Below are 24,803 nucleotides of genomic sequence, written 5' to 3'. Positions count from 1 at the left end.
GGGGGACACCCACAATATATTCCCCTTGGCAATGTGATCCTCTTGCTTTTAAAAGTTGAACTGACACTTCTCCGTGTCTTCCTCCCATTCAACACTTCCCCAAGTCTCCAGCAAGTCTAGAAAGAGGAGATACTGGCTCATCCACTTTTCGCTGCTCTTTTCACAGTTACTACAGATGTGCAGATTTCCCCATGTACTCAGTCATTACATTTGAGCAAATTTTCCCTCCATTTACTTCCCAGGCTTTACATTTCTGCAAAAATTCCCAACAGTTTAAAAGCAAAAAACCCACAGAGGGTGGCAGTACTTACATTCCCCCACCCAACCCCCATGGAGCCCCATTCACTCTGTCTCATGCAGTTGCTTTCTCAGGGTTTTGTTTTTTGTTTTTAAACTGTCAGGGAGATTTGTGCACATCCACTGAAGCGCAGTAACTGCTCTGAAAAAGAGCAGCGAAAAGTGGGGGAGTTAATATCTCCTCTTCCTGAAGTTGCTGGAAACTTGGGGAAGTGTTGAAAAAGTGGAGGACACTGAGAAGTGTCAGTTCAACACTTAAAAGTGAGAGGATCGCAGTTGGGAATAGATCTGTCCTCCCCCTTCGCAATCAACAACACAGAAAGTCAAAGCTTCAGGCTATTATGGCTTTATTTTGCTAAAGACTAGCCCTTCTACAAATGCAAATTTGAGGAAGCTCTCAGACCACCACAGGCCCTGAACAACTAATCTGTGATCTCTAATCAGAGAAGATGAACGGGGGGGGGGGGGGGTAGTGAAGTTGCCGACAGTTTGCCCATGAACCTCATGGCCAAACTTGCTTCGCAGTGATGCCCCTCCCTTACAGTGGCTCCCTCCTACATGGGCTTCTAAGAGTGGCTATCCTGGTGGAGCATCTGAGCCCTGTTCCTAACTTTTCCCACTTTCCTTTGCAATAAGCCCTAGCATCTCTCAAGTCACACCCGTCTTCCTCCTCCTCGGAAACTTGAGTTCTTATGGTGGAGGGAGGAGGCAGCAACTCAGCCTGGGCAATCTGTTTGTCAATGCATTTGGAGGTATCTCTCTCAGCATCTTGGGGCTCTAGGGAACCCTGGGGCTCTAATCTAGTTGATTTAGAATCGGAGCTGACATCTCAAGGGGCTTGGACTCATCTCCAACAATCACACTGCCAAGAGGTATATATTGTGGGTGTCCCCGTCCCCCCCAATACCTTTGGTGAACTTACTCCATTCACCTTCTCCACTCCCCATTTTTGGTGCTTCTGGACTGCGCTATTGGGTCCCTCCTTTATCTTACTGTTATTTCTCCCCTGGTCCTTCACAACTGGGTGCAAACTAGTCTATATGCAGCATTATCTTTTCAATTTGCTTATATGTTACCTAATGCCCCTCATCCCCCCCCCTTTTGTCAGGTGAAATGTACAAGGAAATTGACCAGGCAAGAAAGACTACACATATTGGACAGCCATAAGTGCACTCTTGCAAAAGACCAACAAAAATATATATAAAAAATTACAACCCCACTTGCACAATTTTGAGGCACTGATTTTTTTTTTAAAGTTGGCAAACAAGTGACAGTCCTTCCAAAGTGCCATTTTGGCATCAATGGAAGGGCAGTCACTAGTGAAGGAGGTTGGAAGCAGCACTAGCGAGATCACAAAGAACAGCAGGGAGTTTTCTGCTGCTCTTGCCAAGCTACACTGTAGCCGATCACAGCAACCCAAAATAAGATAGTTCTCCTGGATTTGGATGACATGACAACCAACCATGGGTATAAACAACCTAACAACAAGCCATGGATTCTCAGGGTGGCTTGTTCACCAAAATTAAGCCATCCTGAGGAAAACCCGGAGGGTTCACACAACACGACAACCCACCGTGACTGGGTGCCCATGGTGGGTTGCCGTGTCGTGCGAATGCAGTCAAATGTAAAGGAAAAACAAACAAACAAATGATAGTGTTTATCCACCTGCATTGTCTGTGTTTTGGGTTACTCTGCTTGGTTCCTTGTTTCTCCTTGCCTTAACTGTACTTATGGGCATGTATCCTAACAAAATTCAGTAAAGAGAAGTTTTAATTCATTTCTATACCACCACCAGCCCCAACAGCCAAAGCTCTTTGGGTGGTTCACAAAAACAAACTTTAAAACCATACAATATTAATAATATAATGTAATACACATAGTGTACAAAGTCTGGGAAAACACAACGTAGGCACCAGGCAAGCCTGTCTGAGGAAGGCATTCCAAAATCGGGATGCCACCACTAAAGAGGCCCTCTCCTTAGTAGGTTTGCCTCATTTGATGCGGGGGAGCCAGAGGAGGGCCTCTGAAGATGTTCACAGTAGGTAACGTATTGTTTTGTTGTTTATTCGGTCAGTCGCTTCCGACTCTTCGTGACTTCATGGACCAGCCCATGCCAGAGCTTCCTGTCGGCCGTCACCACCCCCAGCTCCCCCAAGGTCGAGTCCGTCACATCCAGAATATCATCCATCCATCTTGCTCGTAGTCGGCCCCTCTTCCTTTGGCCTTCCACTTTCCCTAGCATCAGCATCTTCTCCAGGGTATCCTGTCTTCTCATTATGTGGCCAAAGTACTTCAGTTTTGCCTTTAATATCATTCCCTCAAGTGAGCAGTCTGGCTTTCTTCCCTGGAGTATGGAATGGTTTGATCTTCTTGCAGTCCAAGGCACTCTCAGAATTTTCGTCCAGCACCACAGTTCAAACGCATCTGTCTTCCTTCGCTCAGCCTTCCTTATGGTCCAGCTCTCGCAGCCATAGGTTACTATGGGGAATACTATTGCTTTAACTATGCGGACCTTTGTTGTCAGTGTGATGTCTCTGCTCTTCAGTATTTTATCAAGATTTGTCATTGCTCTCCTCCCAAGAAGTAAACATCTTCTGATTTCCTGGCTGCAGTCTTAGTAATCTTTGCGCCTAGAAAGACAAAGTCTGTCACTGCCTCCACATTTTCTCCCTCTATTTGCCAGTTCTCAATCAAGCTGGTTGCCATAATCTTGGTTTTTTTGAGGTTGAACTGCAACCCAGCTTTTGCACTTTCTTCTTTCACCTTCATCATGAGGTTCCTCAGCTCCTCCTCGCTTTCTGCCATCAAAGAGGTATCATCTGCATATCGGAGATTGTTAATGTTTCTTCCAGCGATTTTAACTCCAGCCTTGGCTTCATCAAGCCCAGCACATCGCATGGTGTGTTCTGCGTACAGGTTGAATAGGTAGGGTGAGAGTATACAACCCTGCCATACTCCTTTCCCAATCTTAAACCAGTCCGTTGGTTCCGTGGTCTGTTTTTACTGTTGAGGTAAGGTATACATGGGGGGAAATGATCCTTCAGGTAACCTGGCCTAAAGCCATTTAGGGTTTTGAAGGTTAACATAAGCACTTTGAATTGGGCCTGGAAATGAACTGGAAGCCTGTGCAGATCACAAAGCACTGACATAATAGGGTTGTATCAGCCAGTCCCTATTAATACTATTGCTGCCCTAATGAGCTAATGTTTCCAGACTATAATCAAAGGTATCTTCACTAATAAGGCACTGGAATATAAGGCACTGGAGAGGTTACCAGAGCATGGATAACTGTAGCTAAGCTATCTCTGTCTGGATAAGTCATAGTCAGCGTATCAGCCTAAACTGATAAAAGGTGCTCTGCACTACCGAGGTAATCTATGCATCCAGTAACAGTCCTGTATCCAAGAGTACCCCAGACTACAAAACCAATCCTTTTACAAGGGAGAGCTGCAACCACAACTGACCCGCAGAGTGGGCAAATCATTGGGTGAAGGGGAGGCAGGAACAAGCCTCTGAAGCAAGTACAGCTGTGGGTGAACTTAACCCCACTCAGTGTCTAAGAGGTAGCTCCTTGTCTTCTTCCAATTCTTCCTGCTGCACTTCTGTTTTTGTTATAGAATAGTAGGGTTGGAAGGGGCCTAGAAGACCATCGAGTCCAACCTCCTGCTCAATGCAGAAAACCAAGTCAAAGCATCCCTGACAGATAGCTGTCCAGACTTGTCTTGAATGCCTCCAGTGTGGGAGAGCCCACCAACTCCCTAGGGAATTGGTTCCATTGTCATATTGCTCTAAGAGTCAGGAAGTTTTTCCTGATGTCCAGCCGGAATCTGGCTTCCTGTCACTTGAGCCCATTATTCCGGGTCCTGCACTCTAGGATGATGGAGAAGAGATGCTGGCCTTCCTCTCTGTGACAACCTTTCAAGGACTTGAACAGCGCTATCGTATCTCCCCTCCGTCCTCTCTTTTCAAGGCTAAACATGCCCAGTTCTTTCAATCTGTCCTCGTAGGGCTTTGTTTCCAGTCTTCATCTTCACTGCCCTCCTCTGAACCCTCTCCAGTTTGTCTGCATCCTTCTTAAACTGTGGCACCCAGAACTGGACATAGTACTCAAGATGAGGCCTAACCAGTGCTGAGTAGAGGGGAACTAGTACTTCATGTGATTTGGAAGCTATACTTCTGTTAGTGCAGCCCAAAATAGCATTTGCCTTTTTTGCAGCCACACCACGTTGTTGGCTCATATTCAGCTTGTGATCGACAACAATTCCAAGATCCTTCTCGCTTGTAGTGTCGTTGAGCCACGTATCCCCCATCTTGTAACTGTGCATTTGGTTTCTTTTTCCTAGGTGAAGAACTTGGCATTTATCCCTATTAAATTCATTCTGTTGTTTTCTGCCCAGTGCTCCAGTCTATCAAGATCACTTTGAATTTTGTTTCTGTCTTCCAGGGTATTAGCTATCCCTCCCAATTTTGTGTCATCTGCAAATGTGATAAGCATTCCTTGCACCTCCTCCTCCAAGTGATTAGTACAAATGTGGAAGAGCACTGGGCCCAGGACTGAGCCCTGCGGTACCCCACTCGTTACCTCTCCCCAGTTTGAGAAGATCCCATTGATCAGCACTCTTTGAGTCCAATTCTGTAGTCAATGGTGGATCCATCTGATCATTGTTTCATCTAGCCCACTTTCAGCTAGTTTGCTCATCAGGAGATCATGGGGAACTTTGTCAAAAGCTTTGCTGAAGTCGAGAAATATGATGTCTACAGCATTCCCATAGTCCACAAGGGAGGTTACCTGATCAAAAAATGAGATCGGATTCATGTGGCAGGATTTGTTCTTGACAAATCCATGTTGGCTTCGAGTAATCATTGCATTGTTTTCAAGGTGCTTCCAGATGGATTGCTTTATCATCTGCTCCAGAATTTCCCCAGGGATCGATGTCAGACCGACTGGTCTGTAGTTCCCAGTTTCCTCCTTTTTACCCTTTTTGAAGATAGGGACCACATTAGCCCTCCTCCAGTCATCTGGCATTTCACCCGTCCTCCATGATTTCTCAAAGAGAATAGGCTGTGGTTCTGAGAGTTCTTCTGCCAGTTCCTTTATTACTCTAGGATGCAGTTCATCTGGCCCAGGAGATTTGAACTCATTCAGAGTAATTAGGTGTTCCTTGACCATATGCCTATCGATCTCAAGCTGCAATCCTGCCCCTTCAGCCTGTACTTCACCTTTGTCAGGGGGCTCATAGACCCTCTTCCGGGAGAAGACTGAGCCAAAGTAGGAATTGAGCACTTCTGCCTTTTCCTTGTCATCTCTTATCATTTTGCCACCCTCATTTAATAGTTGAACCACCGTTTCTTTCCTCTGTCTTTTCCTATGCACATAGCTGAAAAAAGCCTTTTTGTTGCTTTTAGCATCCCTCACTAACCTCAGCTCATTCTCAGCTTTAGCCTTCCGGACACCATCTCTGCAATTCTGTGCTACCTGCCTGTACTCTTCCTTTGTTGCTTGGCCTTCCTTCCACTTCCTATATGTGTCCTTTTTTGTTTTCAGGTCATCTCTAAGCTTTTTGTGAGGCCACATTGGCTTCTTCTGTTATCTTCCACCTTTTCTTCTTGTTGGAATTGTTTGTAATTGTGCCTTGAGAATTTCCTGTTTTAAAAGCTCCCATCCATCTTGGACTCCTTTTCTCATTAGAGTCACTTGCCATGGGACCTTACTTATCATTGTTCTGAGTTCATTAAAATTGGCTTTCCTAAAATCCAGGGTACAAGTTTGGCTACACTCAGCTTTTGCTTCCTTTAGAACCAAGAACTCAAGTACAACATGGTCGCTTTCCCCCAGAGTTCCTGTAACTGCTACTTCATCCACTAAGTCATCTCTGTTGGTTAGGATCAAGTCAAGGATAGCCAATCCTCTAGCTCCTTCCTCTACTTTCTGTAGGAGGAAATTATCAGCAACACAAGTCAGGAATTTCTTGGAGGGGCCATGTTTTGCCGAATTTGTCTCCCAACAAATATCAGGGAAATTGAAGTCCCCCATTACTACTACAGCATGCTTCCTCGAAACATTGGCTATTTGCTTTTCAAAAGTTCCATCCTTGTCTTGTCCTTGATTGGGTGGCTGGTAGTAGACTCCGACCACCAAGTTCCTTTTATACTTTGCACCATTTATTATGATCCAGATGCTCTTGATGGGGCTACCAAGCTCATCCTCCTGTATTTCTGTGCAGAGATATGTATTTTTAACATATGGTGCATCTCCACCTCCCTTTCTGTTCCTTCTGTTCTTTTTGAACAAGTTGTATCCTTCAATTGCTGTATTCCAGTCATGGGGGTAATCCCACGAAGTGTTAGGGAGCAACCCCCTCCAAAACAGGTTAGACACCACTCATCCAGGCAACAAACCACCCACTAACAATACCTCCATACTGTCTCAGTTTACTGGCCCTCCTCCAGTCCATTACCGCACCCAGGCACTGATTCAAACACCCATTACTAAACAGGTGGGTTTGTAATGCCACCTAAGCTACTGGCTATCACAACTTGTGATAGTGAATTCTGTACATTAATTATGTATTGTGAACAGAAGTGTTTTCCTTTTGTCTGCCCTGAACCTATTGCCAGGGTATTAATGAAATAACAAGCATTTCCCTCTATTCATGCCACTGGGTTATTTTTGAGGATTTATCATTCTCGTTTCCTTCTCTCAATTTCATCCCAAGAACCCAGAACTATTTCTATTCTTCTTTGTTCATGTACATTTACACTAATGACTTAATACTAGGAAGGACTAGATTATTGCCTGTCCATCTCTCTCTCTCTCTCTCTCTCTCTGTCCACAAAGTCATGAAACAAGACAAAACTCCAGCAAAGCCTGTGGCAGTCAGAACACTGAGGAATGCAACTTCTGGCCAATGAGATGTTTCCATATTACACTTTCAGTTGCACTGCATATACATATAACACTGGTCTAGTACATTAAACTGAATTTCACAAACTAAATTCTGCATTTCCAAAAATATGTTGCATTACTAATAGGAAGGGATTTAATTAAGACCAAGAGGACAGAATTTTGTAATGGAAATACTTACACTGCCCATGGCACAGTAGCACTGCTGGGTGCGGCTATAATAAATGTGTGATGTCAGAGAAGGCAAGCAACCGTTCTTCTTGCCCTGGAGCACACAACTAATCACAGTGCTGTCTACTGCTGGCTGCATGTAAATATAGCTTCTCACCATGTGTTGTATGTTTCAATGCATATATCCAAAACCAGGAACCAGTTAGAAAGTAGTTTATTGCAACAACTTTGTAGATAGCATAGCTGCAATTCAGTAAGCCTCCATTCTAAAAAGCCTCCATTCCAGTTTAGCAATAACTGTAAGTTCACACTGATTTTATTTATAATGACTTCACAAAAAAGAAATCTGGCCAACTATGCCAGCAACATTCCCTGCAAACAAAAGTCATACTCTCTTGTTCTAATGCACAACTGTTCCATTATTTATCTGACAACAAAAAATTAGAGGCTGAAGAAAGAAGCTGAGACAACAACAACAGAATGGAAACAGAAAAGCAAGACAGTCTCAGTTATACAAGTAATGTCACCTAGCGGCAGCCTTTCCATCAGGCCACAAACAAAGGAAGAGAAGAGAAACACTGTTATTCCTTCCCCTCTGTTGGAAGACCAGCTGTATGTGGCTCTCCCCAGCTGACACCTAAGGTAGCCATTCCATCAGGCTACATAAACTGTTTCCATCCCAGGTGGTCACAATAAGAAATTTAAAAATTGCTGCCTGGGCTTGCTTTTTTCTTCCTCTCTCCCTGTTCCCTTTTCCCTTGAATGCCATGTCTTTTAAATTTTAAGCCTGAGGGCAGGGACCATCTTGGTAATTATATTTGTAAGCTACACTGCAGGCGCTTTCTGGCTAAAGAGTGGGGTAAAAATGCTTTAGATAAATAATAAGTACAGCGTAACAAAGATGAAGGGGAGACATGGTAAAATTCATTCACTGTCAGAGACCACATTATGACATTAACACTAAAGTGAGTTCGGTGAAGTGTTGCAATATGTTAGGCCCATGGGCAGGAAGTTCGACATACCTGCCATATAAGTAAGGAACACACAGCCCATTGCATGCTACCTTTTCCTTGGCACCGATATGATCAAACATATCCTCATCCCACTACTGTGATGGATTATGCAACTTCCACTATTAGAGTACCATTCATTTTCGCAATATTTTACTCAAGACAGAAGAGATTCTTGTTGTAGGTAATAGGTTGTAATCTGTCATTACAATAAGTTTAAATATGTTCATTACAGGCGCTGTTCTTAGAACTCTTTCCAGGGAGACTCAGAAGTCCTGCGTCATTGTTGCTCAGAAAGCAAAAGAAATGTTTTAAGCCTTTTAATGCACCATGTTATTTAATACACCTGCTTTGAAAAGTGTTTTGATTATATTTCTACATTATAAAGAACAAGGATAGCCACCCGAGTCCAAACTGCCACAAATGAGTGTGCAATCTTTCAAATTCAGGCTATATGATGTAAAAAGCAGAGACCAAGGAAGCACAAAAATTAGGCCACATGCTGTGGCCATGAGGTGTGCAACTTAGACATACACCGGGTTTGGATGACATGCCACACCTCATCATAGTTTATTTAACCCACAATGCCCGCAGGCACCAAATTGCATATGCAACCCCCGCCAGGGGGTTGTCATGTCAATCTGACGAATGTGGGTTATACAAGAGTTAAACAATATTCACAATGGCAGCCACACATGCCAGAGACTCACCGTGGGTTAAACAGTGGGCTATCGTGTCATGTGATCAGCCCCACAATCTCAAGATGGAGATTGCAGACTGAATTAATTTAATTCAAGATGCAATCACCATCTTGAAAGAAATGCCTCTTTTCTGGAATTTTGGTTGGTCCTAATAATGGTATTGCCAACTGTGGATTTGGGGCTTCTGTAGTATGTATTTATCATGATTTCCTGTGTATCTGAATTAATGTTAAGAATAGGATACAAAGAGCATCAGATCATAAAGAAAAAAACTCCAAGTACACATTTCAGATCACAGCTGCGGAGCCAGCAAAATATACATCCCTGTCTCAGAGGCACCAGCTTTGACAAGCCTATTCATTTACTTTGCTGTGTGCTCTCAATGTAAACAAGAACTGGTGAAGTGGAGCCAGCTTCCAATTAATGTTAACCGTCAAACATAAAAGCCCTCTCAATAAACCCCAAGACACCTGCCTGATCCTAATCGAGTCCAGGATCAAAATCAAGGAGGTATACATGCCGCCTTGAGTGCCATTTTTCTTGGTAGAAAAGTGGGGTATAAATCAAATAATACTGTTTTAGCCTTATAAAATCAAGCAATACCCATCAGAAAAGGGAGATGTGAGGCAAATTCACACACTTATTACCCAGCAGGCATACCCACCCTCCCTCCGAGATACAGGCACCCCATGAAAATATCTGTATATATGTAAGCCTGAGTCGCATGATTTTGCGTCACCTCTCCCGCCCTCCCCCCTTTTTTTAGGAGGAGGAAGAGGAAGCAGCTCACCAAGCTGGTAAGTGTAAGCCCATAAGGCACTACAACAAAACAATGCAAGTGCCTTGAGAGATCCAGACTACAGGAGTTATTTAAAAGGTAAATCTCTTGTCTAAGCAAAGCCTCACACATGCTTCCTATAGCAGCAGCAGTGTGTGGCTGGTCTTGAACATCTTAGGATGCAGTAGCGCCTCCATGAATGACCAGCAAAAGCGGTATCTGTAGTGCCAATCAACATGGGGCCCAATCATCATTCTGCTCACTAAAATACAGGACTGGCTCTTTTGCTTGCAAGCCAGTAGTGAAAGACCTGAAGGCATCCTAGTCTCAAGTACATGCTGGCCCTATCCTCACGTCATGTTTATTCATCTGTATTACCTCAGAGGTTGGCCAACTGGCCAAGAGACATTTATATTACAGCTTTTTGCTTCTTCACAGAGGGCAAAAAAATTTCTTTTAATACTGGTCAAATACAAGTGGAGTTAAGAAGAACTGTCACCAGGCCATCTTCACATGATAAAACCAGGCCTGGGGGCAAGCCAAGAACAGTGAGACAGCAGAGATAGACACATAGGTCCCCATTCACTGAACTTGGGCACAGGCTTGAGGGAAATGAATCACTCCGGCTCTGTGACTTGCTATTTTGCCATGGCTGTTAGAGAGATAAGGGAAAACACCCCTTTTGATTGTTGCTCCCTTAATACTTTTGAGGATCACACCCCATCAACTGCCCTTTAGAAACACAGGATGTTAGTCCAGAGTCAGCTGGTAAGGGTGTCACCTGCTGATGTTCCTTCTGGCTCCAGGAAATTGGGATGGGCACAATACGTAGTAGTTCACCTGTATAAAGTACATTTCTAGTATTCACAGCACATCATATACTGTGTTGGATCCAGGCTTCATCATACTTTGAGTAGACCCCGTGAAATCAATGGGGCTGAAATTAATCACGATTAACTGAAATGCCACTGATTTCAATGGGTCTATTCGAAGTACGATTAAGACTGGATTCAACCCATTATCTCAATCATCGTTTCAAGAAGAGCTCTACATAGGCCAGTATCACCATTCCGGTATTTCAGACAGATGGGTGGGGCTGAGCTACTTTACTGAAACCAACCTAGTGTTAATAGCTGAAGCATGACTTTGACCGGGAACTCCCACACTCACCTTGCTCAAAGTCCCTACGCAAGCCTTGGCACTTACTATTATTACTACATTGATACTGTAGTATAAATACATTTATATTTACAGTAAGTGCTAAGGCTTTCTTCCATCATGGAACTCAAGGTGGCTACATGTGGTTCCCAGGTGGTCTCCCTTCCAAGCACTGACCAGACCCAAACCTGCTTAGCTTCAGCAAGGTGGCTGCCTCAAGCGCCTTCAGACCCCATCTGCCGAAGAGCCCCTTCTGTTTGCGTCCCCACGAACACCTTCTCTCCTCCCCACTGAAGAGCAAAACGCAGGTCCTTCCTTCCTCCCAGCTTCGCACGACAGCACTGGGACCTGCTTACTTCCACGTGCCCGAACGCAGCGAAGGCGACTCCGGGGGCTTCTGAGTGTGTGTGTGTGTGTCGGGGGGGGGGGAGAGAGGGGGGGAGAGAGAGGGGGGAGAGAGAGGGAGGGGGGCTCCCTTGCTTGTGGGGCTGAACCCCCGCAAGGCCCCGAGGCTCTGGGGCCCCGCGCTCCCTCGACGGCGCACCCCCTCTGCCCTGGGCCCCAGGGCCATGCGGGGGCGCGGGCGAAGAGGATGGAGCCGCCTCTGGGCGGGGGGGGGAAGGGGGAGGAGAGAGGAGGCGCGCGCCGCCCCGCCCGCCCGGGCTCGCCGCCGGGCGAGGGGCTTCTCCCTCTCCCGCCCCCTCTCCCCCCCGCCCCGGCACTCGGCACATGCTCAGAGAGCAGCCCCTCGGGGCCCGCGCGCGCGCGCGACTCACTTGTCCCGGATGATGGTCTGCAGCTCCCGGATCTGGTCGTTCATCGGCAGCAGCTTGAGCTGGGCGCCCGCCGGCAGGTCGCGAGGCGGGGACGGAGCCGCGTCGGGGGCCCCGTTGCTGCCCGAGCAGTAGCAGCCGCCGCCGCCGCCGCCGCCGCCGCCCCCACTGCAGCAGCAGCTGCTGCTATCCGGGCTAGGGCTGCTGTCGGCGCCCGGGCCGGGATCGGCGAAGCGGAGCTGCCGGGGCGCGCCGCCGCCGCCCGGCTCCAGCGGCGGGCAGTCGTGGTCTCCCGCCCCCTGCTGCTGCTGCGGGCGGGGCGCGCCGGCCGAGCCCACTCGCGGGTCGTGGCAAGGCATCGCCTCCATGCGCCGCCGAGCGAGGCGAGCGCCCAGCCGACACGCGCCCGGCGGTGCCTCAGCCGCCGCCCCGCCCACCGCGGCCCTGCGCTCGCGGGGCTGTGACGCCGGAGCCCGCCCGGCCGCCCCCATTGGCCCGCGCCCGCGCCACTCACCGCCGAGGAGCCGCCACAGCGGCTTGGCCGCCCCGCCCGCGACGTCTTCACGCCGCCGCCGACGGAAAGGCGCCGCTTTTTACCTCAGGGAGGGCGCGCGCGCGCCTTTCTCGGCCTCGTCACGCCGAGTACTCCGATGGCGCTCTAACAGTGGGAGCTGCATAATCGCGCCCCCCTCCCCGGGCTACTTACCTGGGAGTAGGCCTCACTGAACTCAGCGGGGCTGACTTCTGAGTAGAGACGTCGAGTCGTGTACTGATAACGCGTGTTAGAATAGCCGTTCTCTTTTTCCCCTCACCTGGGAGGTGTAGTTCTGTGGAGGAACAGAGATCGCTAACGGCCCTTTCTCGGAGCCCTCCCCAAACTCCACTTCCCAGGATCCTCTGGGCGAAGCCGCGCCCGCGAAACGCGGCGAGATTCGTTTCTGTTCGTTGGTCGGTTGGGCGAAAGTTCTTGCAGCAGGGAAGCGTGTTGTCTGCACGTTCAGGGACATCCTATTCCTGTCAGTTACCGAGAGACAGCACGGCTCATTGTAGGGCCAAGCAAAGCTATAGGGCAGACCAAATTAATATTCCCTGGCTAATGAACTTGTTTCCCCCATGCACGGCCAGTGGGATTCTGCCCGGTCACGGTACTTCATCTTACTTGAACTCTCCTAGGAATATACGAGCTTACAGAACATTTACACTTGCAAAACGTATGCAGCGATCCTGTAGGCACCTTTAGAGTACCCTCTTTGAACTCAGCGGGACTCGCCAACGTTTGCTGGATCATGGAGAAAGCAAGAGAATTCCAGAAAAACGTCTATTTCTGCTTCATTGACTACGCTAAAGCCTTTGATTGCGTGGATCACAACAAACTGTGGCAAATTCTGAAAGTGATGGGAGTACCAGACCACCTTACCTGTCTCCTGAGAAACCTGTACGAGGGTCAAGAAGCAACAGTGAGAACCAGACATGGAACAAGCGATTGGTTCCAAATTGGGAAAGGAGTACGACAAGGCTGCATATTGTCACCCTGCTTATTTAACTTATATGCAGAGTACATCATGAGAAACGCCGGGTTGGATGAATCAGAGGTCGGAATTAAGATTGCCGGGAGAATTATCAACAACCTCCGATATGCAGACGATACCACCCTAATGGCAGAAAGCGAAGAGGATCTAAAGAGCCTCTTGTGGAGGGTGAAAGAGGAGAGTGCAAAAGCTGGTTTGAAACTCAACATTAAAAAAACTAAGATCATGGCATCTGGCCCTATTACTTCCTGGCATATAGAAGGGGAAGAAATGGAAGCAGTGACAGATTTTACTTTCTTGGGCTCCAAGATCACCGCAGACGGTGACTGTAGCCATGAAATTAAAAGACGCTTGCTCCTTGGGAGGAAAGCTATGGCCAACCTAGACAGCATAGTAAGAAGCAGAGACATCGCCTTGCCGACAAAGGTCCGTCTAATCAAAGCTATGGTTTTCCCAGTAGTAACGTATGGCTGTGAGAGCTGGACTATAAGGAAGGCTGAGCGCCGAAGAATTGATGCTTTCGAACTGTGGTGCTGGAGAAGACTCTTACGAGTCCCCTGGACTGCAAGGAGGTCAAATCAGTCCATCCTAAAGGAAATCAACCCTGAGTGCTCATTGGAAGGACAGATAGTGAAGCTGAAGCTCCAATATTTTGGCCACCTAATGCGAAGAGAAAACTCTCTGGAAAAGACCCTGATGCTGGGAAAGACTGAAGGCAAAAGGAGAAGGGGACGGCAGAGGATGAGATGGCTAGATAGCATCACCGATGCAATGAATATGAACTTGAGCACGCTCCGGGAGAGAGCGCAGGACAGGAAGGCCTGGCGTGCTATGGTCCATGGGGTCACGACTGAACGACTGAACAACAACAAGACGCCTATAGGACTGCACGGTTAATGTTCTAACAACAGTAGGACTTCGGGGCAGATTTCTGAAAATTCCATTTCGAAGTCGATTGTGATCGTGCAAAGGGGAGGCCCTGAAGCTCTGACACATGTACTTTTATTGCAGTTTTTATTCTGAGGCGGCATATAATGTAACCTCTTCTGACTAGTTTACCAGGGCATCCAGTTGAAAGATAGGTAATGCATTGTCTATCAGCTGAGATCCCACATATTGGTCCCACATCTTGATTTTATTATTTTCAGTATTTTATATTTTTAAATATTTTATCTTACGGTGGTTTTTTTTACTGTTTTATGGTATTTTAGTTTTTTTATTGTTTGTGATCCACCCAGAGAACATTAGTTATTGGGCAGATTAGAAATGTAATAAATAAATACCACTGAATAGGTGGCTAACAATTCCCACTTGAGTAGCTTACCTTGTCCGTCTGTCCTGCTTACCCACCCATCCCATACAATTAGACCACAAATTCTGCAGATATAGTGCCTGCCCTGTCCTAAGGGGCCTGACATGCTCTCCAAATGCCTGGCTACCCTTTATCTCCTCCGGCCTGATCCAGTTCCTCCCCAGGTTGGCTATCACTGGGAAGAAGACTTGCTTTGCCCTTACCTAGTTAACCCGATTTCCAGCGCCCACTTACAAGGTGCAGCATATAATTAATTACATTTTTATACTGCCCCATAGCTGACGCTCATATAACAGTTGCCAAATTTTGCTTTGTACACAGTTGTTAAAGGTTTTAACAAGCACAACCTATCACCCTACATATGCAGGATACATAACTTGCTCTAGTTTACTTAGCTCTTAGCAGACACAGCTGCAAGCCTCTCTCCGACTTCTGTCAATGACTGACTTTATTCTTGGTTTTCCTCTGCTTTTTTTTTTTTAACTGAGTTCACTGCTGTTTGAATTTTAAATATTGTACTGTTTTAATTTAATGTTAATTTTATTGTTTGCCATCTTGGAAGCTTTAGCTGAAAGGCGTGATAGAAATATTTTTTTAACAACTCCATTTTAACATAAGAACTACAAATTGACTCTTGTGGTCAGACATGAAGAGCGCAGTCCTATCTAGATAGGCGGCCACCTATCCAAAGCAGGGCAGGAGAACCAAGGAGAGGATTATTCCCTCTGTGCTTCTCCTGCCCTGCATTTTTGGCTAGACAGCCGATTGCAGCTGTCTAGCCACAGGAGGACAGAGCGGAGGAGAAGGCTTCCGTATGACACATTGGATGTGTCATACTGGTATTTCTGCCCTCCCCGCTCTGGAACGCCCCCAGCCACACCTCTTTTTGGCCACTCTGCGCTCCTCTTGTGAGTGCGGAGGATGGGATTGTTCCCAAGTGTGGGGAGGTCGGTTCTCTCGGAGCGCAGTCTCCGAGGTCAGTTCCTGGATAACACAATATCCTATGGCCATCTAGTCACTGTCTAGCAGCCATAGGATTGCTCCCTCCGACATATAACAATACATCTTGTAAATATGGTTAGTGTTTTGATGTCTTGTTAGATTAACAGGTAGAAATTAGCATAGTTGGGAATCAGAGTAAAGAAAGCCCTACTTTTATGTACACAATAGTATGCATGGTGAGTGATGCTTATCAGTCCAAATCCTCCACGTTTGCCAGCCTCTACATCTCTTCATAATCTGATGTTTAATCCAATGTAATTAAGTCGATGTTCTCACTGCACTGATGGAAGCAGTGCTGGCACACGTTTAGTCCATATTTGCACATCGGCCTGTGACGGTTTAAGGACATGCTCCATGGTCATGAGCCCTATCCAAACATCCTGTGGTGGCTCCAGAACAGTTACTGGTGGCCCATCTTGCTCCAAAAATCTTTTAAATTAAACAGTCAAGTAAACCAAGGTGACTGGAAAGTTCTAATGGTAGAAATTGAAATTCCCAGTATTGTGATCACAGGCCACTTGTTCTTTGGTATAAAATGGGTGATCACAGTGCTTCAACTATTGTCTGTGCCATGGACCCCATGGCATGATGCCTTTTTAATTTTGCATGACACTCTTACTAGATAGTAAGTCCCATAGAATCAGTGGGACTTACTTTCAAGTAAACATGCACAGGATTACTCTGCATGTAATTTCTCCTTGCCAGTCCATTAAAACAACCACTCCAATAATATGGGATACAGTTTTCATTAACTCCTAGTTAATAATATTCTTCAATTTGAATTCTATTTAGAGGTGCTTAAATTAGCATGTACACTACATAGATATGTGCCATGTATATACCAATAGTGTACCCCATAATTTGTGACAGCAAACATACTTCTTGTCTTTGTCTTTTTCACAGTGTGTGCACATCTCAGGGACCTGGGTCTCTGCAGTATGAACATGCAATACAAATGTAGTTAAGAAAAGGTCATGTTATGGGGTGCACTGCATTTACATGCTAATTTCCTAACATGGGACTTAGCCATGAGTAGTTATAATTGCAAGCTGCTCTGCTGAGGTCACATGTGACCAGAACTGCTCGTACTCTTTGGTTGCAGTCCATATCCTGCTTACTCTGGATCAGTTCTGTTGGAGTAAATAGATCTGCTGGAGTGTAAGCAGGCTGTTGCTTCTATTCTTCACTTTGCACAGGGTCTAGTAATGTCATTGCTTCCAATGTAGTTATGAAACTTCCTCCATTCATGATTACCAGTATTAGTAGGTCAATATATGAAATTAACCACAAATGTGTACTTTCATTATAAAATTACTAGAAATTAATTTAATTACAAAAAGTGTATTTTTACTGTAAAGTTACGCTAAATCAATTGATTTGTAAAATGTGGCTTGCCTTGTAAATCACCTGAATTATTTTTAATATTCCAGAAGGTGGCACTATTCAGGGCAAGCATGGTCAAATACAATTCTGATAAGAGCCCTCCTAGTGACAGGGGAGTGTCTCCAAAGTTGCAAGCTTTAATTCCGAGTAAACATGCATAGGGGTCAGGATGCACTTCCGTAAAAATTGATCTCGGCTATCTAGGACTGGCAGCTTCTACGCACGCACCACCCTCAGCAGGGCTCCTGTGCCGATAACAGCTGCACAACAGTCAGAAATTAATCAGAAGCTTCCCCCACCATATGATGGTTAATTATTACTATGACCAGCAATTTTGCTAGCATTTGAAAATGAGTCATGCTATGAAAATGACGACGCGTGAAGCTGGGCCACACAAATAATGAATTGCTGGAATCAGTGGGCTGGAGCCAGACATACAGCAGGCACATTGAAATAAATGGGGCGTTATCGATCTCAATGGGTCTGATGTACTCTACGTAGGTGGAACTAACCCACTGATGCCGGCAATTCATTAGTTTTGTCTTCCGGCTTCTTGTTTTATTGTTAACTCCAGCCACGATGACGGCTGTCTATTACTCTTAGAGTTTTATCCCGCCCTTCCCCCATGTCCACGGTTCCCCGTCCCCATCCCACTCCTTCCTCGCAGCAACCCTGCGAGGTAGGTTAGACTGAAAGACGAACGCGGGAGCCTCGCACTTCCGGTGCCCCCCCCCCGCTTATAGTCCTCCAGTATCCCACAATCCCCTCTTCCTCTTTCCTCGCCAATATGGCGCTGCTGAGGGCTGTGTCGGCGCCGCCGCCTTCAGCCGCCGCTTCTCTTCGGCGCAGGCTGCTCCTGACTTCTTTGCTGTGGCGGCCGGCGGCGGGGGCGGCCTGGGCTCACGCTTGGAAGAGGGGCCGGCCGCCCCCCGAGACCTCCCAGGTGCGTGGGCTGGGCTGGGCTGGGCTGGGCTGGGCTGGGCTGGGCTCGGCTCCCGCCGCGGCCGCCGGCCGGGCGGGGGACGACGACGGCGAGCGCGCGCCTTCTGCCGGAGCTGAGCCTGAGGCGACGAAGGGCAGCCCGGCGTGCCCGTCCCGGCCCCTGAGGGTCACCTCGCGTGGGGCAGAAATCCCGGGGACGGGCAGAAGGGCGACTGCGCCTCCCCGGGCAGGGGTTTCCTGTGCGTGGGAAAGCCAGTTCCCGGGATACGTCTGTCACGTTTTGTTGTAACCAAGAGACCGGAGCGACACTTTGCCCTGGGGTTTAATTCTCGCTTGCAACCTCCTTGGCACTCGGATCTGGCTTCTGGTTTGCTTCTCCATAAAGCACAGTGCAAGCTGACGTTGTAGTAGCAGTAGTAGTAGTAGTAAATAATAACAACAATAGCAATAATGATGATAATATAGCAGCGGCCTGGACCTCTGTATCAACGCCCCAGGCTACTGCAATCTTCAAGGAAAGTCCTGATGTCTGTTCCACAGCGTTCAGATTTCCGTTAGGCAGTGACCCAGAGTTGAGCCTTCTCTCCCTTGCGGCGCCTGCCCTGTGGAATGATCTTCCCTCTGTGGTATGTCAGGCCCCATTGCTGGCATATTCTAGGTGTTTGTTGAAAACTTATTTCTTTACCGTGGCTTTCCCCCAGCCATGAACTGCCTTTGAATGAACCTCTAATATGATACCATTCTCTGTCTTTTGTATTATTTTTTAAACTACTTCAGGATTTATTCAAATGAGAAGCAGTATATAAATATTGCTAATAAGTACACCTAGGATGGACTTATGTAGATAGGAGCAATCTTGCATTCTCCATTTCTGGGTTTACTGAGAGCAGGTTGAGCCCCTGCCAATGTCATGAAATGCAGCCCCTTTACTTTCTCCTAGACAAACGAGTGGTTGTTGTCACTCCTATCCTATACTAATAGCAAACTCACTTCTCCAGTTTTAGTATGTGTGCTGAAGATTCCACTTGTGGAGAATTAAAGTACTGTTCTTGAAGATGCTGTTGAAATGAGAACAAAATGTTCCTTCTATCTGGACACTTGATGGCCTAGTTCTCATTGGGTGCATGACCGGGTGCGCTGCCTCCTCCATTTTACCACACAAACCACGATCGGCTCCTTAGTAGGTTGTGCAGCATAACGTGCAAATCCTAGCTGCTGGGTTGTTTAGGGACCAAACAATTCAGTGGTTAACCCAACAAGAAACCATGCGTTAACTGCTGTGTTGCTTATCCTCTAAACAACCCAGAGGTCCAGGTTTGGAAGTCATATTGCACAACCTACGAAGGAGCTGATTATGTGTTGTGCAGTAAAGCAGCGGAGGCAGGCACGCTGCATGCAGTGTGCCCATTTGCGCCCACTTGTGCATGACAACCCATCCATTTGTAAACTGATGGGTTGTTGTTACATGTGAACCAGGTCACTGACAAGGAGTCCTGTAGGAGGATGTACAATACGTGTCTGCGCAGAGTGCGCGCACACACATATAAGGTCTTTGCAGCTGTGGACAGTCCAGCCATTTACCATGTCAGAAGAGCCAAGCCAAATGAAGGGCCTTATTGCTACTTACATAATGCCAAGTATCTAATCGCCTATTTTAATTATTAGAAATAGAAGGAGATTTCCATGTCATTGCATCAAATTGGCATGAGAGAGTATGTAGGTTGCCTTGTGTTGATCAGGAGCTTATTTGTTAATTCAATCTGTCAAAAGAATTAGTACATCACTTGTTACTTATCTTCCACCTGAAATTTGCTTTTATCAACAGAAATATTGTTTCTTCTGGGAAATAGATCACAGGAATAAAAGAATGGAAGAAGCATCCAAAATTTTCTCCTGCTTATTGGCCACAGTACATTGCAGAGAGTTAAGCATACTTGTCCATGGAAATCACTGTGCTTAATTTGTAGTTATTATGGACAATAATTCTGAAATATGGCCAAACCCTACATTTTACAAAAAGTGGCAGCCCTACATCACAGTCATATAAAACGCTTGCAGCCCTTGTCTCTGAATCATTGCATCAGCTGAGTAGACCTCGGAGAGCTCTCAGTTTTGATTCAATAATGACAGACAAAAATAACAAGTTAAATATATTTAGAAATATTACAAAGTTGATTTTTCTCAAAAAAGGCAAGCAGAAATTATCTTTCTTAGTGTCAGGATTCCTTTTGCCCCCACTGAACTTCAAACGCCGAATCAAAAACAGACAAGAGGCTTCAGTCTACAACTTTTATTCCATTACTTCAAGGGGTCATACAGATGCAAATTCTCAGTGACTCTCAGCCTACAAGGAAATGCTTTCAGGGGGTTCAAAAGGAAGCTAAGAAAGTTGCCCACCATTTGAAAGGAAGGCGGTCTCACTAGCTTAACTGAAGGGGTGAGGGGAGGTCTCTGTCTCTCTTGTGAGGCTTCTAAGCGCAGCTGTTCATGCAAGGCCAATCAGGTAGACCATCTAAGTTCCTCCCCGGCCTTCTCTCTCTTTGCTCTGCATCTGCGCCTGGCATCTATTAATTCAGACTCCCCAAACCCTGCCTATCCCTGTTCACTATCTCTCACAGGGGTGTGTGTGAAGCGGGACCCTCCTCCTCCAGCTGGATCTTTGAAACCTGAGGAGCCTGCCTAGCCATGTCTGAACTAGCCTGGAAAAATACCTCCCCCTTGTCTGGCGTTCTTCTTCGGAATCTGAACTACTGTCCCACTCCCTGCACTCAGAAACACTCGTGACATCTAGGGTGTAATACTATGCATTAACTGGGGAATGCTGGGAGTTGAAGGACACTTCAGAAGTCCCGGCACTTAAGCTTAGAAGTTATAAATCAATTATCTTGAGAGCTAATGGCTAGAGCTTAGATTAAGGAATAGTCCAGAAGCAAGTACATAGTCATATTCAGAGACTTAACTCTTAGAGCAACACTAGGGGTACAAAGTACCTAGAGATCCAGATTCACAATACAAGATTAAAAAACAGTCTATGGTTCACAATTCAAGAGGAGTCACGGCTAGACCCCCAGGCAAAACTTGAGACATTCCCAAAGGCAGGATCTCCGTGCTCAGTAGTCCCGAGCTGAGTCAGGTTTAGGGTCAAGAATAGTTGCAGACAGGCAGAGTCCCTGCTCTTGGAGTACTGCCTTTGACAGGATTGCTACATGGCAGGGGTACAAGCCAAACTAAGTGAAGGGATTCAAGAATGGGCTAGGCCAAAGAGCCCTCGGAGATAGGAACAATCCCAAATACAGGACTTCCACGCACAGAAACCCCAAGCTGACTCAGGTTCAAGGATGCTGGAATAAGTCACAACAAGGCAGTGTCCTGGCTTATTGGAGAAGTTCCATATTTCAGGTTCTCACATTGCTGGGGTCTTAGGACGAACTAAGTCTATGTGTCCAGGAATTAACTAGGCAAGAGGGAGCCCTGAGCAGCAGAGCTGTTTCCCCCTCAGAGCTTCTACTGAAAAAGGCCCCTGGCAGATCTTGGTTCAGGAGACAGGCCTACAATCAGAAAGGCTAGAAATACACACACACCAGCAGAGATCAGGTTCAACAACTGAGTCTGCATTGGAAATCTACTGTACAGGTGTCAAGACAAAACAACAGTCTTAAAATTCACCAATTTGGGGGTGGGGTGTCACCAGTACGCTGATGATACTCAGCTCTATTTCTCCTTGGAGTTGGCTGAGGCGGTGAAGGTGCTGGAACAGTGCCTGGAGGCTGTAATGGGCTGGAGGAGGGCAAATAAACTGAAGCTAAATCCTGCCAAGATGGAAGCTCTGTGGATTGCTGGTTCCTGAGTCCAGGAATTGGGTAAGCAACCTGTCTTGGACAGGGTTGCGCTCCCCCTGAAGGAGCAGGTGCATAGCTTGGGAGTACTAGACCCATCCCTGTCATTGGAGCTCCAGGTAGACTCCGTGGCCTGGAGTACTGGGGGCCAGCTTTGGCTGATCTGCTAGCTACGACCTTTCCTGGACAGGGATAACTTAGCCACAGTAGTACACACTCTGTTAACTTCCCGATTAGACTATTGCAATGAACTTTACGTGGGGCTGCCCTTGAAGACAACTCAGAAGTTGCAGCTAGTACAAAATGCAGCAGCTAGACTGCTGACTGGAACATCTTATAAAAAATATATAACACCAGTTTTAAAGGGATTGCACTGGCTGCCAATACGCCTCCGGTTGGAATTCAAGATTTTGGTGATGACATTTAAAGCCCTAAATGGCTTGGGATCTTGATATTTGAGGGAGCGCCTCTCCCTATATATGCCTGCCCGAGGACTGAGATCTGTTGGAGGGACCCTCCTCTCCATCCTGCCAGTGCGAATCTTATACTATGGTGGGATGTGGGAGAAGCCCTTCTCTGCTGTGGCACCCCGGTTGTGGAGTGCCCTCCCCTTGGAGGCCTGATTGGCACAAACATTGGTCTCATTTCGGTGCCAAGTAAAAACATGGCTTTTTACCAAAGCTTTGAGGGCTAAATGCATTCCCTAAAGTAGCACACTGTTTTAACTGTTTTATTGTTTTAGATTGTAATTGGTATTAGCTTGTTCATGGTTTAATATGTTTTCAGGTGTTTAAATTATTGATTTTATCTGTACACCGCCCTGAGATCTTAATGATACAGGGCGGGATACAAATGTTTTAAATAAAATAAATGATAGTCCAAACCTGAAGGCATTCTGGGCAGTCAAAGACAAAGGTAGTCTGTCCACGGCAAATAATAATCTATAGTCTGTAAAAAGAGCAACATTATATTCCACAGTAGGTTTTAACAATACAAGACAAAAGACAAAGGTCCAGGGGAGAGAGCATTTTGGTACTCCAATTGATGGAAGGGCTAGGCAGTAAAGACACAGCAGCTGTTCCCTGGCAGGGAACCAGACAAACTCCCAAATTCCTTGTGCAGCATTAGTTGCCAGTTTGGAGTTTCCATGTTATTCTCAGGAAGCACAAACAGACCAGGCAGAAAGTGTTCGGTAAAGGAAGACCGTCACAGATGAGGAAGAATTCCAGGTACTAAAATACATTGATACCAGCAAGGCTCTCTCATTTGTGCTTTGGCTTATAAACAGGGGTATGGTTACTAGCCCATTATCAGTTATTCTGCCCTGACAATGGACCTTGGCCTGACAGCAAATACTATGGTAAAACAGGGCATCTTTGCCCTGCCCTCTTGAGCTGATGCTGAGAGACCTCCCCTAAACTGCCCTCCTTCCTTCATGCTGGGTTCCCATAGAAAATTTCTCAGATAATAAATCAGAACTCAGCTCAAGGCTAGAGCCTGCAGGTGCTCCAATAAGGCAACCCACTCTCCTGAAGTTTGCCCTTCCTTTCTCCAGTAATTAGCTGAGAGATTAGGCAGAGAAGGCTCCCATGGCTGCTAACTTCCCACAGCTCTGCTGGATCTTTCAGCAGACTTTGGTTCAGAAGCTGCAGGGACCTACTGGGATGGGACAAATCCTGACATCACCACATCTTGTTGAGGCAAATTCCATAGGTTAACTGGGTTTAAGTTTAAATTTAGCTGTGTTAGATGTACTTCTTTTTATTTGTCCTGAATCTCCCACCATTCAAATTCATTGATGACTCTGGGTTCTAGTATTATGAGAGAGGGAGAAAAATGTCTCCTTACCCACTTTCTCCACACCATACATAATTGTATATGCCTCCATCATGTTTCCCCTTAAATGCCTTTTTGTAAACTAAAATATGTCCACCGTTGTAACCTCCTTCACTGAGTAGTTGTTCCAGTTCCTTGATAGTTTTTATTCCTCTTTTCTGCATCTTTTTCAGCTGTACAATATCCTTTTTGAGTTGCAGTGACCAGAACTGTACACATTATTCCAAGTAGCACAACATATCATTTGTATTATGATATTGGCAGTTTTATTTTTTTATAGATTTCCTAATGATTCTCAATATGGAATTTGTCTTGTTCATAGCAGCCACACACTGGGTCAACATTTTCATTGAGCTGTCCACCACAACCCCAAGATCTCTTTCCCAGTCAGTCACCACTAGGCTCAGATCCTATTAGTTTATGTGAAGTTGGGATTTTTTGCCCCAACATGCATCACTTTACACTTGCTTAAGTTGAACCAAATTTGCCATTTTGATGCCCATTCTCCAAGTTTGGACAGATCCTTTTGGAGCTCTTCACTGTCCCTTTTTGTTTTAACTACCCTAAATAATTTGGTGTCATCAGCAAACTTGGCAATCTTACTGCTCACCCCTAACTCCACATCATTTATCAGCAAGTTAGAAAGCACCAGTCCCAATACAGATCCTTGGGAGACCCCATTATTTGCATCCTTCCATTGCAAGAAGTTACCATTTATCCCTAATCTCTGCTTTCTGTTCTTTAATCATTTAGCTATCCATAAGAGGATCTCTCCTCTTATCCATGACTGTTAATTTTACTTAGGCATCTTTGGTGAGGGTTTTCGTCAAAACCCTTTTGGAAGTAACATCACAGTGATCTAAATATACGCCCCAACCACAGATGCTGAAGAAGCAGAAGTAGATCAGTTCTATGAGGATCAGCAGCACCTACTGGATAGCATGCCAAACAAAGATGTTATTTTCATTACAGGAGACTGGAATGCTAAGGTGGGTAGTCAAATGACACCTGGAATTACAGGCAAGCATGGTCTGGGAGAACAAAATGAAGCGGGACATAAGCTGATAGAATTTTGCCAAGACAACTCACTGTGCATAACAAACACTCTCTCCAACAACCTAAGAGACGACTTTATACATGGACTTCACCAGACGGTCGACACCAAAATCAG

General features: G+C 46.2%; 2 protein-coding genes across 7 annotated transcripts in view; one reads left to right on the top strand and one right to left on the bottom strand.

Moving 5' to 3' along the window:
- The window catches only part of UPRT (uracil phosphoribosyltransferase homolog), a 35,027-nt gene extending 22,800 nt beyond the window's left edge, over nucleotides 1–12,227 (bottom strand). For all 4 annotated transcript variants that reach the window (XM_084814210.1, XM_084814209.1, XM_084814212.1 and 1 more), the window contains exon 1: nucleotides 11,796–12,227. In XM_084814210.1, the coding sequence (XP_084670336.1) occupies nucleotides 11,796–12,160 (365 nt within the window). In that variant the 5' untranslated portion in view covers nucleotides 12,161–12,227. The remainder of the gene's footprint in view (nucleotides 1–11,795) is intronic.
- Nucleotides 12,228–17,774: 5,547 nt separating this feature from the next.
- The window catches only part of ABCB7 (ATP binding cassette subfamily B member 7), a 79,104-nt gene continuing 72,075 nt past the window's right edge, over nucleotides 17,775–24,803 (top strand). Inside the window, exon 1 of one of the 3 annotated variants that reach the window (XM_084814198.1) lies at nucleotides 17,775–17,961. In XM_084814198.1, the coding sequence (XP_084670324.1) occupies nucleotides 17,806–17,961 (156 nt within the window). In that variant the 5' untranslated portion in view covers nucleotides 17,775–17,805. The remainder of the gene's footprint in view (nucleotides 17,962–24,803) is intronic. The other 2 variants (XM_084814200.1, XM_084814199.1) reach the window with 2 other exon arrangements.

The sequence above is a fragment of the Heloderma suspectum genome, chromosome 9, assembly GCF_057233095.1.
Source record: "Heloderma suspectum isolate Gila_16-S chromosome 9, 16-S_ref, whole genome shotgun sequence".
NCBI lineage: Eukaryota > Metazoa > Chordata > Lepidosauria > Squamata > Helodermatidae > Heloderma > Heloderma suspectum.
This window is presented reverse-complemented; position numbering and strand designations above follow the sequence as displayed.